At 34.5% G+C, this 16,025-nt stretch overlaps 2 protein-coding genes across 2 annotated transcripts; one reads left to right on the forward strand and one right to left on the reverse strand.

The window, feature by feature from the left end:
• The first annotated feature begins 295 nt into the window (after positions 1-295).
• trib3 (tribbles pseudokinase 3) lies at positions 296-5,512 on the forward strand. The gene is made up of 4 exons (XM_073825624.1): positions 296-1,127; positions 1,982-2,269; positions 2,366-2,658; positions 4,045-5,512. Exons 2-4 carry the CDS (start codon positions 1,982-1,984, stop codon positions 4,505-4,507), a joined length of 1,044 nt encoding a protein of 347 aa, XP_073681725.1. The 5' UTR covers positions 296-1,127; the 3' UTR covers positions 4,508-5,512.
• A 47-nt stretch (positions 5,513-5,559) lies between these two features.
• maf1a (MAF1 homolog, negative regulator of RNA polymerase III a) lies at positions 5,560-14,437 on the reverse strand. Its single transcript, XM_073825625.1, has 7 exons — positions 13,751-14,437; positions 13,463-13,591; positions 13,217-13,379; positions 10,677-10,798; positions 10,425-10,544; positions 7,459-7,563; positions 5,560-7,189 (listed from the first exon to the last, which is right to left on the reverse strand). Exons 1-7 carry the CDS (start codon positions 13,831-13,833, stop codon positions 7,168-7,170), a joined length of 744 nt encoding a protein of 247 aa, XP_073681726.1. The 5' UTR covers positions 13,834-14,437; the 3' UTR covers positions 5,560-7,167.
• Positions 14,438-16,025: the final 1,588 nt, after the last annotated feature.

Raw genomic sequence — 16,025 nt, forward strand, 5'->3', positions numbered from 1 at the left:
TTTCCTGCATTGCTTTTCCTCGCCGACTGAATCTGAATTCATTAGTATGCTATTGTTAGCACATTGTTAGTGCAAACCGCTACTGAAAACCGTCAGCTTGTCGTGGTCAGCAGTGTTTACGGTGTATTATTTTTATTAAACGCCACGCTTTGTGTTTGCAATCCCCTTGCAAACTTCAACAGTAGTGCGTACTATTGCGAAGCTCTGTACCAGATGTCGTCAGACCCGAGGGGCGGAGCCAAGATGTCGCAATCGTACTAAGAACAGCATCATCGAGTCAGGCTGGTGTAACACACTGAGCATATTAGACGTGCCCAGCCAAAGTAAGACTTTACAGTTGGACGGTCAGGCTGAGGGGCCACGTCTGATTTGTGATTTCATTACTAAAGGGACCTTTATTTTCGGGCAGCAACAAAAGACCAACCTAAAGGACTAACGTTACTTTTTTTCACTTGTGCTGTCAACAAATCGGACGCGTCCTCTATTTCAACTTTCTTCGGAACAATTAACTTAGGCTATTTGTTTGTCGTCTGGCAAAACTTACAGTTAAGTGCGTTTAAGAGCATCTTATAAAGTTTTATTTCTCTGATACTCACCGCAAACTCGATTCTCGATCCTAAACTTCATCCGACCACCAAAGGACCTTTTACCAACAAGATCCAAGGAAATATTGTCCATGCAGGACGCGTTCATTCAGCGGGAATAAGGAACAAAGACATTCGTGCCAACAACTGAAGATCTCTTGCTGTTGCCGCCAGACTCACAAGAACAAATTTGCTCAGTCTACAAAACAAAGAAAAGGACAGAATACGCCTGAAGAGAAGCTAAACGTGCAGGAATATCTGCAAAACATATTAAAGCCGGAGATACTTTTCATCAAAACCATCTACTGTACGGAACCGCGTCCTTTCAAACTGACTCATATTTATTCAACATTCATTGGAGACGACATTTTCTCTCTTGTGTTGAGATTTAACAAAGCTGACAGCTTCCCAGTTCTCATTTCATAATATTTCACGCTTTCCCCCGGTGGAAATGTTCTCTGACAAGTAGACACAACTAAGTGCGCCTGTAGTTTTCATTGTTCTGTTTTGGAGAGGAGCGGGTTCTTTGTCTAAAGCAGCGAGGTAAGTCCTGTAAACCTTTAAGCGTTACATTAACCGCTAGAAATCACCATTTAGCACATTCAACAAACAGCCCTCAAGATTAGTTGAATTATTGATCAACTTTCCCATTTAGACGATTATTGAGAAACACTTTGGTGATTAAACTTTACATGGAAAGTGATGCAGCGCATGTTGTTGTTTGAACTTTGTCAAGTTAGCGTTACATATCACATCACATCCTATCCACTGAGCACTTTAAGCATATTACTCAAGTTCTTTGTTATTAAACTATAAACTTTGACGTAGTGGTTAACGCATATGCTGGAAACCGCTCGTTCTGGAGACTTGAGTTCGAGTCCGAGTCAGGTTCTGAAACCTCACACAAGCGAATGTTTAGAAAAACCGTGTTCTAAACAATAAGGATAATATTAAATATTATTTTTACTAGGAAAAAAAGTTTAAAATGGTGAAGTGGAAGAAACTAGGCTACGTCATTCTATGACGTACGCTTGAATGTGTAATATCTTAAACACTGTATGAGTCACAGGCGCCGAGCAGCATTTCGAAAGGAACTTGAGTCAGTATGATCGAGCAACACTGCTCATCACATAGTCATTCAACAGTTTTAAATTACCTCCTTCATTACACAATATTAATGAACCTCCCATTCTTGTTTAGTTAGTTAGCGTGTGAGAGATTATCCCACGGTTACTGAGTGTTGAAGTGTGGCGCAACAATCAAACGCTCTCATTTTATCAATTTTCCATGTCACCTTTGTGCACAGACTCCGCATTCCTCATCCAATTAACCTTCATTATATGTTAAGTCATGCTGTCACAAAGTCATGAACTTACGCTGACTTGTTTTTGTCACAGATGAGTATGAACCTGTCAACTCCTACACCTCCACTGCGACTGAAGCGAGTAGACTTTGAGGACTCTCACAACACCGATACCTTCAAATGCAAGCGCCGCAGACTCAGCCAGCCTCCTTCCCCGGGTCTCGCGCCCTGTCTTCGCCCCCTGTCCCAGAGCCTCGAGCAGCCTGGTTCAGATAAGCACAACGTCTCACGTATTGGACCCTACATCCTGCTGGAGGCCATAGAAGGAGCTCAGACGTTCAGAGCGGTTCATCAGGTCACAGAACAGGAGTACACATGCAAGGTGAGCACAGATGCTTCAGAATAGTGGATTTGAATTTAGGGAACTTTTGTATAATGAAGGATCAATAACCATCTTGGTTTGGTATGTTCCCACCAGGTGTTTTCCATTAAGAAGTATCACGAGTTCATCGCGCCCTACACGCGTCTGCTTCCACACAGCAACATCTGCAAGATTTCAGAGGTGGTGCTCGGGGAGAGCAACGTGTACATATTCTTCGAGCGTAACTATGGAGACATGCACTCGTACGTGCGCACCTGCAAGAGGCTGCAGGAGGATGAGGCAGTGCGCCTGTTTGGCCAGATGGCAGCCGCGGTCGCACACTGTCATGAGAACGGTGTCATTTTAAGAGACCTTAAACTGCGCAAGTTCGTGTTCACCGACCCACAGAGGTCAGTAACTACATTTTATTCTTTAATTACTAGATGCTCTTGGTAGTAGGGATGCATGGTATCAGCAGATATTCAACTTTTATTTTAATCTGAACTGGGCAGTAATTAATTGTGCGTGCATGCTCATTTCTCTTTTTACATTTTGATTACTTTAGTTGTGGTCTAACAATGCTATTTAATTGATCTAATTTAATTGTAGCATTTAAAATTACTCTTTCTTTTTTGTGTGCTCAAACAGTATAGATTTTAATATTGGTTATTTACATAAGAAAAGTGATAATTGGCTTATTGGAATTGGACAGAATTTTAATATCGGTGCATTCTTTCTTTTTATTGTCTTTGTAAAGGTGTAACGAGATTACTCCATACAGTTGTTAAATTTAAATATATAGTATAATTTTTTATTTTATATTAACTATTAACTACAATATAATAATGTATGAACGTATTATACAGTAATATAAAATAAACCATTAAATAATAAATAAAAATAATATATATATAAAATATATATAAGTATATATTATAGCATAAATGTATTTTAAAAAGATTTTTTTGAAGTAGTACAGATTAAAATAAAATGAAGTTAAATAATAAAGTATAATAAAAAATCTAGTGTAAAAGTATATATTATAACAAAAATATTTTTAAAAGGGTTTTTAAAAGTATAATAGATTAATATAAAAAACAGTTAAATAATAAATATGAAGTATAATATATATAAAATACAGTAAAACATAGTATATATTATAGCTTAAATGTATATATTTTTTAAAGAATTATAAATTAATATAAAATAAACAGTTAATAATGTAAGTAAATAATAAATAAAAAGTATAATATGTGACCCTGGACCACAAAACCAATCATAAGGGTCAATTCTCTGAAATTGAGATTTCTACATCATTGAAAGCTGAATAAATACATTTCCATTGATGTTAGGATAGGACAATATTTGGCCGAGATACAACTATTTGAAAATCTGGAATATCTAAGTATTGAGAAAATCGCTTTTAAAGTTGTCCAAATGAAGTTCTTAGCAATGCGTATTAATGATCAAAAATGAAGTTTTAATATATTTACAGTAGGAAATTTACTAAATATATTCATGGAACATGATCTATACTTAATATCCCAATGATTTTTGTTATCATTTTGACCCATACAATGTATTGTTGGCAATTGCGACAAATATACCCATACTACTTCTGACTGGTTTTGTGGTCCAGGGTCCATGTACTATATAAAATGTTATATCCACACTAATTACATCCTGCATGACTTGCATAGGTGTTACCTTGTCTTGCTCACCCTGCAAATATTTTCCATTCCTAAAAGCAGAACCTAGTTCTCAGGTGGCTAATAGATGTTCTTTTGTTTCCTCAGAACAAAGCTGGTCTTGCAAAACCTTGAGGACTCCTGTCTTCTTAACGGGACTGACGATTCGCTGACGGACAAGCACGGCTGCCCGGCCTACGTCGGCCCGGAGATCTTAAACTCACGGCACTCATACTCAGGGAAGGCTGCCGACGTGTGGAGCCTTGGCGTTGTTATGTACACCATGCTAGTAGGACGTTACCCATTTCAGGACGTGGAACCCACAGCACTGTTTAGCAAAATCCGCAGGGGTGCGTTCACCATCCCAGAGACTCTTTCACCCAGGGCTAAGTCGCTGGTGTGTTGCATGCTGAGGAAATCTCCCTCAGAGAGGCTCGAGGCTGGAGATATACTCTTCCACCCATGGCTCCACTGTAACAACAACATATCCCTCAATCAGCACTCCAGCACCAGACACTCGACCGATCAGATGGTGCCTGATTTCGAACCAAATGAGAATGGAGATTGTTAAAAAGCCGGTTTACCCGCAATTAGGGGGATTGGACTCTATGGAGAAAGAAAAAGAGGTATGCAGAGTTCAAGGGCATCAGATGGAAGAGATTCCAGACACTACAGCAGGTTGATAACAGTGCTGAGGTGTTCATGACTGACCGTCTTTACAAACAGAAGTAACTGTGTGTCTTACCTCTGAAAATATCCATTCGTGATCTCTCCAAGAAAAAGACACTCGGAGGGTGCTGCTTTCCTAGCAGACGTTCGTTTGTGGCACAGCTTCGTTCCTGAAAGAAAATCACGAGGCTCGTGCACAGTTTGAACATCAGTATTGTCTAATCAGTGCATGGATTTCCCATTGTACACCCATGTTGTGTAAATTTTAAGTACCTCTAACTTAATTCCTGGTATACTTGATGCACACTTTGTGCCTTTATGTACTGTTTACATATTTTTGCAGTGGAAAATACAGAGTTGACTATTTAAAGTGCCTTTTTTTTTTTCTTCCAGTAAAACAGCCAATGTTGTTGTTGTCGGACTTGTTGAAGTACCAAAGATTTTAGTTTTTCCCCTCCGGTCTGAGCGTGTGTATCTGCAACGGGTCAGCACAAGTGCTCATGTTTCCTTTTCATGTGAAGAATTCAAAAGGGTTCTGTGTTTTCTCCAATTCTCTTTTGTAAATGTCTTTCCATCTGTTAAACTATGTATTTGTTGCTGTAGAGCAGGTTTAACCCTGAAGGGATGTGGGGCAAATCGTGCGCCACAGGAAACGTCCATATAATGGTTTAGAGGTGTGCCTGTCGAGCGAAACAAAGGCTTTACATACGTTATCGTACATACGTTACCGTTCGTGATGCCTGCATGCAATGCTTTGACCCTTTTTCGTTAAAGTACTTGTCATTTTGTAGATATCTTTTTGTTACTAGCGAGAAGTGGACACTACATTTGTTGTTGTTTCAAGGGGTGACGTACCTACAAACAAGTATTTTGTTGTTGCCAGTACAAATAAAATGAAAAATCAAGACTTCTTTGTTGCTCGTTGCTTTCTGAATTAAAAATCAGCACAATCAGTGCACATTAAGTCAGTAGATATTTATTCAACACAGCATTTTGAAAATAACAGATGCTCTTTAAAAGGAAATTTGTAAAAATGTGTTAAGCTGCCAAGAAGGAAATGTTAATGTATCATAAATGGGGCTCTTCCTTGAAGTTTTGTAGGACTATTACTCAAAAAACATTTGAAGGAATAATGAAATTAATAACAAAAGTGATCTCTCCGCTCATATCCTGTTCTTATACTGCTGCAACTCTGTAATACATCAAAGTGTTCAAAATTACAAACATAGATGGGTCAGTCAAATCTAAAACAGAAAAGGAATTCAGCAAGATTGCAACTTCACCACAAACGGCCAGAACTTCAAGAGGCCCTCATAAGACATAAAAGTGGACAATATGAACTAAAGCGCTCATCATGAGCAAGCGTAATTCAAGCCACAGTTGAAAGACTAAGCAACAGCACTGAATCTGGTCAGACAAATTCAAATTTGTTCAATATGTCAAACGGGATGTAATAAAGTTTAGTAACAGCCACTGACACCCACTCAAAGTTTACAGATATCAATATCTTTCCACAGAACCATGTTAGATCTAAGAGCTATAAACACATCGGCAAACAATATAAAGAGTCATTTTAGTCAAATGTGTTGACGGACAACGGAAAATAAGTCGCCACAAACAGGTCTTCATGGAAGAAAGCGGAACTGCTATGTTTACTTCACATTATACACCTCACAAAAGTTACGAAAACCCAAATAAAAACCAGTAACAATAAACAAAGGCTTTATAAAGTCTAAACTTTACAAACCATCATGGTTTTCCTTTCACAACTTTAAAAGCTTTGGGGGCGCAACTAAAAAGACACCAATGAATCTACTATGTGATGTTCATGCTGATATCTGTTTAAATATCATTTTTCCTGAGGTAAAAGATTGCAGGAAAATGTATTAAGTCCTAAAAACAAAATTACACTCATTTGTTTACTTCTATTACAATAACAGAGAAAAAAAACATTTTGGAGAAACGGGATGTTAATATTAAAAAAAACTAAAATGTGAACTATGACATACAATCTCTTAGTTCCACTGAATGCTCAAAACACCTTTAAACTTAAAAGAAGTTTCAAAAAAAGTAAAAGCTGTAAATAGTAAAGAATAAACAGAGACAGGAGACAAAGATGTTGAAGGATGCCACCTAGTGGAAATACTGATGTGAAGTTCACAGAGCCTTAAAAACTAGTGGAAATAATGAACATGAATAAAAAATAAAAAAAAAATAAAAGAAAGTGAGAGAGAGAGAGTAATACCTTAACTGCATTCTTGCACTCAGATACAAACAAAATGACCTCTTTGGAAAGGAAAGTAAAAAGTAAAACAAGACAGTAAAAACATCAACATATCACACGTTTCTTCTGAAGGAGGTCAGAGGAAAAATCAAAGGGAATGCAATGGAAAGTAGACAGAACGAGTAAAGGAAAATAGCACGTGAAGATCTCTGTATTACAACACCTCTCCATTCCTAAGAAATGTCCAACAATATAAAAACAAATCAATACGTGAGAAACTAAAATGATAAGAGGCAAGAGATGCTGGCTGGCTTCGGATGTCAGGGACGAGGGCTTCATCAGGCACACAGTGCACCATACCTGTGGAAAGACCCGTCAATCCATTACTGATTTCAAAAACTCAAGCTGCTGCTTGTCAGGCTGGTAATATCAGAGTAATGTTGTTTGCTGTTACACCACAGTGTTATTTTTGGCAGTTGGCCCTCTATTAGCAAATACACTGGAACCACATATTCATTTGCATTTATTTTTCTAATCTGAATGATGATACATCAACAGACATGGGTGTCTGTGAAGCAGTACTTCCTGGACAAGTGATAAATAACAGTGCAGTTTGGATAGTTCCTTACCTCTCTTCATCCATGTTGCCCTCTTCCTCTTCCTCATAGCTGCCCTCATCTAACTCCAGATCCAGTTCAGTGCCGATGCCAGAGTCTCGCGGAGCCATGAAAAGACTAAAAGACCACAGATACAAAAAGTCAGATCACATTTTTTTTTTCTTTTTTTCAAGCTGGACCAGTTGATCTTTGCTTTAAATGTCACGTAATCCCTCAGATATCATTTTAATATGCTGATTTGCTGCTAAAGAAACATTTATTATTATCAATATCGAAAACAGTTGCGCTACTTTGTATTCTTCGATGAAGAGAAAGTAATAAAACAGCATTTATTTTAAAAATTATCTTTACTGTCACTTTTGATCAATTTAATGCATCCCTACTGAATAAAAGTATAACATAACATAATACACTATCTATAATAAAGTCATTGTCTCGATCATTAAAAGAGACGCATGTGTTGATACCGAATTGTTTTCAACTTGACATACAGATCAGAGATGCTCACAAGTCTCTGAGCTAGAGTCCAAGTCAAGTCTCAAGTCTTTGAGCTAGAGTCCAATTCAAGTCTCAAGTCTTTGAGCTAGAGTCCAATTCAAGTCACAAGTCTTTGAGCTAGAGTCCAATTCAAGTCTCAAGTCTTTGAGCTAGAGTCCAATTCAAGTCACAAGTCTCTGAGCTAGAGTCCAAGTCAAGTCTCAAGTCTTTGAGCTAGAGTCCAATTCAAGTCTCAAGTCTTTGAGCTAGAGTCCAATTCAAGTCACAAGTCTCTGAGCTAGAGTCCAAGTCAAGTCTCAAGTCTTTGAGCTAGAGTCCAAGTCAAGTCTCAAGTCTTTGAGCTAGAGTCCAAGTCAAGTCTCAAGTCTCTGAGCTAGAGTCCAAGTCAAGTCACAAGTCTCTGAGCTAGAGTCCAAGTCAAGTCTCAAGTCTTTGAGCTAGAGTCCAATTCAAGTCACAAGTCTCTGAGCTAGAGTCCAAGTCAAGTCTCAAGTCTTTGAGCTAGAGTCCAAGTCAAGTCTCAAGTCTCTGAGCTAGAGTCCAAGTCAAGTCTCAAGTCTCTTTATTATATTAAGTCTCTGGTTATAATAAGTGTTGCATCACATACAGCAACCCATCCAACACTGCATAGCTATATATAATTTTCACGTCATAGTTCAGACTGGGCTGGCATCGGGCCCGTTTCAGGCTTCTCCTTATTTTTATATTTTAGACATTCATCAATTATGGTGAAGAAAAAAAAATGCTGTGTTGGTGGAAACAACACAAAGCTTTACTTTCGCTTTCACATTCAAGACCGGCTCGGATGGCATTTAGTGTCCTTAAGCGCAGCTGGAAGAGATCCGCGTTCAAGCACAAGCAATAGGCTGAAACTTGCCACAAACACCGGCAAATATAAATAACAATGAATGTGTCAGGGAAAGAGTAAAGACAAATCTGAATTATTTATTAATAAACTAGTGTATTCTGAGTCAGTGTCGCAAGATCTCTTTTTGGACACGCCTTTAAAGAAAAATTTATCTTTACGGATTACATGAAATAGTTTTTGTTTTCGATTTGTTTTATTTCGTTAAGTAATAATTTAAAGCTTCCCATAGATATGATTATCATGTCTGTGAGGCATGCATTTCCCTTTATTTTTGTTAAGCACTCCTGTTCAAGGAGGAGACGGAAGCAAGCACGTCATTTTTGTTTTCTTTATTTAATAAAAACCCTGTAACGCTTTTTTTTTATTTATTACTCTTCTCTTTTTGAGCAAAAATTAATGATAACCTTACATTGCTTCCACTGAAAAAAATGCAAGTGATTGCACTGGCGCCTGATGTCCTGCAAAGCGTCCTTACTGTAGCTTCCACTCTCCGCACAAACATATGCACCTAATAGCGCACATTTAACATTTAACACAAACTAACATTGTTTTATACTGGAACTGTTTTATATAGATTTTATTTTAGGCAAGTCGTGATGATTTGAGAAGGCAAACTGATCAAACAGACTATGATCAGTCTTCTGCTTTGCACTGTTCCTTAAAAAACAAAACAAAAAAACTTATATTCAACGAACAAAATAAGCTCCAAACGTTTTTCTAAATTACTAAATAAAAAAAATTAACTAAATATAATCCCTTTGCCATTACATACAAAACTTAACTATTTTAATAGCTGAAACGTGAGTTGTTTTGGGAGAAGGGGGGAAATATATTTTTGTCCCATCCATTGCTTCACCTCTATTTCGAGAATGAACGCATATGCAGATGTCATTCCCAAAACATGGCAGCATGTGTCCGAAAAACGAAAGTTTAATACAAATTCTGAATGGATTATAGCCTGGAAAATGCAAAGCTCGCTCCCATTATTGTCATTAAAGCGTCACTAATCTTAGTTCATAGAGATCTCACAAAATTCCGTTATAATTAATAAATCTTTCTAAACTAAACAATGAATCTTGTATTTGTATGGCGTCTACACTTATGAGATGATTCACGAGCGTGCAAAATGGCACTTTATAAAAAATACACTTTAGGTTGTTTGCTTTTCGAATGCCTGTAATTTAAAATAGCGCCGTCTCTCTCGCTTCGGCGATCGACCCACTACTCCACCGGCCCACCGGGAATGCCCCGGCACTCCCGATGGCCAGTACATCCCTGGCTGTCGACATGTTTGTTTGTTGTCCTCTCATGTGTGGCGGCCGCCCTAAAATAAAAAAACAAATAAAAAATGCGTTGCAGCGCCCGCACGCAGCAGATACGTAGTACGTCACGTGTTACATGGGCAGGTTATAGGTAACGGAGGGAGGGGAATAACAGCAAGCTCATCAGTTGTTTCCTAAAAATAAACATTGTTCACGAGTCCCGCAGCTCGAGTCCGAGTCGAGTCTGAAGTCTTTCGAGGACGAGTCTCAAGTCGAGTCTGAAATCACTGTGTGTGCGACTTAAGTCCGAGTCTCAAACTCGAGTCCCCATCACTTATACAGATCCTTACCTGACAGAACGGCATGTGAGGAACACAATCCTTTTCAGTCTTTTGTTATAAAAGAAGTAGTTGAAGGACCACAGGTTGCCTTCTTCTCCATAAGGGTCTGAATCCAAGTCTGGATTGTAGCTGTCAGAATGCAACCACAAGTTTTTTTAAGCATGCTTAATAATTAAGTGCTGTATTATTCAAACACTATTCAAAATTTCCAAAGCATTTTAGGCAAAGCTGACTGAATGTGTTTGAGAGCAGAATATCTACCTGTATATGTCACATTCAGCAAGGCTGATCTCCTTGTCTAGGGCCTCCCATAACTGAGGCTGTAGGTGACTGTAGGCTTCACCTGCAGCAGCAGACAAACTGCTGTTCACTGCATTAAACACCTGCACAAATCATAAACCATTTAATAAACCTCAGTGTTATAATAGTTAACTAGATTAACTATTATTCATCGATCAGGTATTATTTTTCGTAGTATTATTTATAATATGTACTGTATGGACCGTTTTATACTGTAATAATAAATTATAAATGTATTATTTATAAACATTATAAATGTAATAAATATTGTTATAATAATAATAATAATTATTATTATTATTAATTATTAAATATGATATAGTTGTTGTTTTTATTATTACTATTATAATTTATGTATCTGTCAATTCTCAAGACTGCTTATCCTCTGTAGGGTCCCAGGTATAATTATTACTACTAATAAAAACATTAATTAAAAAACAATCATCATTATTATTATTATTATTATTATTATTATTATTATTAATTAAAAAAAATCATTATGCAATTTGAGTTAATATTGTGTAAAATATGTTGTTTCATAAATTGAATTTCCATTTTATGTATAAATTACACAATTAACACTGAGCTCCTTGCTGAAATTGTGGCTTTTGGTGCAAATTATAAATACTTGTTATTAGTATTTATAATATAACATCACAAATGTAATAAATATTGTTATAATAATAACTATTTTTATCATTGAATATTATTATTAAATATTATATTGTTTTTATTATTATTATTTATTTATCAATCCATTTTCCAGACTGCTTATCCTCTGTAGGGACCTAGATATTATTATTACTATTAATAAAAATATTATTATTATTATAATTAATAATTTTTGATTCCATTTTTATTGTGCATTTTAAGTTAAGTTAATACTGTGTAAAAAAAAAATGCAATCAGAAATTGCAATCATTTAATGCAAACATTATAACTAACAATTAACACTGGGCTCCTTGCTGAAATCATGGCCTTTGGTGCAAATTATAGACTTATTATTAGTATTTAGTTTTAGTATTTATAATATGAACTGTTTATACTGTAATAATAAATGCTAAATTTATTATTTATAAATATTATTAATGTAATACATATTGTTATAATAATAATTATTATGTTTTTCTTATTAATACTATTATTATTATTATTATTATTATTTATTTATCTTTTTATTCTTCAGACTGCTTATCCTCTGTAGGGTCCCAAGTATTATTATTATTACTAATAATAAAATATATAACAATACTAACTATTGTTATTATTATAAATCATATTATTTTTTTGATCAATACTCATTGTGCATTTTGTGTTAATATTATGTTATGTTATTTCAAAAAATGCAACCATTTTAAGTAAAAATAAATTATAATATGAATTGTATGAACTGTTTTATATTGTAATAGTGAACAATAAATGTATTATTTATAAATGTGATAAACGTAATAAATATTGTTATAATAATAATTATTATTACTATTATTGAATATTCTTATTATAAAATATTATGTTGTCGATGTTTTTTTTTTATTAATACTATTATTATTATATATTTATCTTTCTGTTCTCCAGACTGCTTATCCTCTGTACAGTCTCAAGCATTATTATTATTACTATTAATAAAAAATATAACAATACTAATTATTATTATTATTATTATTATTATTATAAATAATATTATTTTTCCGATCAATATTCATTGTGCATTTTGTGTTAATATTATGGTATGTGTTATTTTAGAAAATGCAACCATTTTAAGTAAAAATAAATTATAATATGAATTGTATGAACTGTTTTATATTGTAATAGTGAATAATAAATGTATTATTTATAAATATGACAAACGTAATAAATATTGTTATAATAATAATTATTATTACTATTATTGAATATTATTATTATTATAAAATATTATGTTGTCAATGTTTTTTTATTAATACTATTATTATTATTTATGTATCTTCTGTTCTCCAGACTGCTTATCCTCTGTAGGGTCCCAAGTATTATTATTATTACTATTAATAAAAAATATAACAATACTAATTATTGTTATTATTATAAAAAATATTATTTATAAATATGATAAACATAATAAATATTGTTATAATAATAATGATTATTATTATATATGACTATTAAATATTACATTGTTGCTGTTGTCTTTATTATTTATTTATTTATCTGTCCTTTTTTTCCATTTTATGCTATAATAAAAAAAAATATATATAAATGGATTATTTATAATTATAATAAATGTAATAAATTGTGTTATAATAATAATTACTATTATTATTATTATTATTGACCATTATTATTAAATACTATATTGTTGCTGTTGTTTTTATTATTAATATTTATTTATCTCTCCATTCTCCAGACTGCTTACACTCTGTAGGGTCCCAGGTATTATTATTACTATTAATTAAAAATATTATTATTATTTATTCATTTTGAGTTAATATTGTGCAAAATAAGTGCATATGTTGTTTCAAAATTACCCAATTAACACTGGGCTCCTTGCTGAAATCGTGGCCTTTGGTGCGACTGAAGTCGTAGTCCGGCCGGAAGGACTCATTAAGAGTGGCGATCAGGTAAAAGAGCGTCTTTCTGCTGCACTTGTCCGAGAGAGGACCTTCTCCATCATCCAAACTGTGACTCAGTCTGAAAATAAAACGTATGTCATTGAACGTGTGAGGGGGTTGATGACTGTGAAATGCTCATCAGAACCTCAGGAACAGACTCACTTGTTGGGACTGATTCCTGAACTCTGCGGAGGAGACAGAGCCTCCAGTACGTGCGGCTGCCCTTCCTGACAAAACTGCTTGAACATCTGCTTGTCATCACCTGCCATCTTACAGGAATAGCTCTCAATACTAAAAACACATCACAACAGTGTCAGTAGAAAAACACTCTGACACAGAAGAGTGTGAATAACACTTTCTTTACTCAGTTCCTCTTTATGTAATCTGATAGTGTTCAGATAAGTAAATGTTTGTCTTAATTTTAACGAAGTTCAAGTATGGAGCACTTACCGTCCAATTATCTTGCAGTCTCCCGTTTCAATTGTGAGCAGACTGTTTATGGCCTCAAAACTTGAGTTTTCCAGGAGCTTCATGGTTTATTCTACTTTACTATATCTATTGAGAGAATTGCAATGACGCTTTACCGCCACTAGATGTCAGTCTCTTTGATAAACAACCATCGGCCAGTTATTTCGCCGTTACACCAAACCAAAACAATGTTTAGCACGTTAGTTTGGAGAATATTCGGCACAAACAGAGAATTAACAACAATAAAAAACTAGCCAACACTGGGTTATAATCAAATATCCACTAACCTCGATGTCTCCTACAGAAGCCCTTTTAAAAAATCTCTCAATTTCGAGAACAAACGGCTCTCTATTTCCTTCAAACGTAAAAAAACAAGCCTCCTTGCAGATTCTTACGACCGCGTAAATAATCTTCGCCGGTTGCTTAATGCACTTCTATGTCTAATAAATATCTCTTCCTTTTTACTGTGAAATTTCCAATACCTGCCATTAAACAAGCTAAAATTTAGAGGGAAATTATGCATCCCAGCTATTGAATCAGAACTTGAGGAGAATTCCAAGGCTTATAAAAGCCTTAATCCTCGGTTTTGGTTGTCTATTTGTGTGGAAGAATGACAACAGCAGAGGACGAGTGTTTGTGTTGCAGTTTTCGGTCGCAGTAATACGCAGTTGTCTTTTTCCTGTTTTTTTTTTTTTTTTTTTCGGTCAGGGTGTCATAGTGATGCAAGTGCTACATGTTTACCGCCACCTACTGGATTGGGGTTTAAAAGCGCTTTTCTTTTTCTCAGAATCATAACGAGGAAATACAGCTTCCAGTCAGTGACAAAACCACGGTAAGAAAGTATCAAAATAATGGTAAAACAAAGCTATTTAAACTCTTGCGTTTCTGAATTTCAGTACTCATAAGTTATACCTCAAAAGTCTTGAGGTAGTATTGTAAAGCACAAAAAGGCTTATTGTACTCTTCTCATATTGTGGACATAAACCTAGGGATAAAAATAGTTAATATATTTAGGATACACTACCAGTCAAAAGTGGTAGTGAAAAGATTTTTCATGTTTTTAAAGAAGTCTCTCATGCTCACCAAGCCTGCATTTATTTGATTATTTGAATATGTTTATCTTTTAAAATAACTGCTTTCTATTTGAATATATTTTAAAATGTAATTTATTCCTGTGATCAAAGCTACATTTTCTCTTCTTCTAAATCTTCAGTGCCACACGATGCTTCAGAAATCATTCTAATATGCTGATTTGCTGTTTAAGAAATTTTTTATTATCATTAATAAAATAGCTGAGTAATTTTTTTTTAGGATCTTTGATGAATAGAAAGATCCAACGATTAGCATTTATCTGAAATAAAAAGCTTTTGTAACATTATACACTATACCATTCTAAGCTTGGAGTCTTGGAGTATATATTATTTCAAAGAAATTATTTAAATTAATACTTGCATTTAGCAAGGATGCTTTAAATTGGTCAAAAGTGATGATAAAGACTATAATTGCAGGTAAATACTGTTCTTCTACATTTTTTTATTCACCAAAGACACCTGAAAAAATTCTACTCAGCTGTTTCCAACATAATAATAATAATAATAATAATAATAATAATAATAATAATAATAATAATAAGCAGCAAATTAGAATATTCTAATGATTTCTGAAGGATCATGTGACTGGAGTAATGATGCTAAAAATTCAGCTTTGAAATCATAGAAATACATTATGTTAAAAAAATCAATGTTTTTAATGTTTTTAAATAGTAAAAATATTTTACAATTTTACTGTTTTAGCTATACTTTGGATCAAATAAATAGTCTTGGTGAGGAGTGGAGACTTCTTCAAAAAAATTAAAAATCTTACTGTTCAAAAACTTTTGACTGGTAGTATATATGACACTATCCCCCGGTTTCACAGACCAGGCTTAAGCCTAGTCCTAGACTAAAATGTAAGTCTGAGCTGTTTCAACTAAAAGAAACTTGCACTGACTGATCTTAAAATATATCAGTGTCTTTGTTTTGTCTAAAGATGCATACAAATATTGTTTTTTTTTTCTAAGCATGTTTATAAAAATAACTTAAATGTCCTAATTTAACTATGGCCTAATCCTGGCTTAGTCTAAGCCCTGTCTGTGAAACCAGGCCTATATGTATTATATTACCTCATTTAATGGATTTAAAGTACAAAAGTCCAAGAAACATATCCTTAGATGATTTTGGAGGTTATTTTTAACTCATCAACTTAAAACCAGACAATA

The sequence above is a fragment of the Garra rufa genome, chromosome 20 (genome assembly GCF_049309525.1).
Source record: "Garra rufa chromosome 20, GarRuf1.0, whole genome shotgun sequence".
NCBI lineage: Eukaryota > Metazoa > Chordata > Actinopteri > Cypriniformes > Cyprinidae > Garra > Garra rufa.

Bases quoted from the DNA above. Each gene is read 5' to 3' on its own strand.
- maf1a (XM_073825625.1), bottom strand. From the start codon at position 13,833: ATGAAGCTCCTGGAAAACTCAAGTTTTGAGGCCATAAACAGTCTGCTC. The intron at 10,545-10,676 runs GTAGATATTCTG...GCATTCTGACAG, and splicing joins GCTGAATGTGACATATACAG to CTACAATCCAGACTTGGATT. The intron at 7,564-10,424 runs GTAAGGATCTGT...GTGGTCTTTTAG, and splicing joins CTCACATGCCGTTCTGTCAG to TCTTTTCATGGCTCCGCGAG.
- trib3 (XM_073825624.1), top strand. From the start codon at position 1,982: ATGAGTATGAACCTGTCAACTCCTACACCTCCACTGCGACTGAAGCGA. The intron at 2,270-2,365 runs GTGAGCACAGAT...TGTTCCCACCAG, and splicing joins AACAGGAGTACACATGCAAG to GTGTTTTCCATTAAGAAGTA. The intron at 2,659-4,044 runs GTCAGTAACTAC...TTGTTTCCTCAG, and splicing joins GTGTTCACCGACCCACAGAG to AACAAAGCTGGTCTTGCAAA.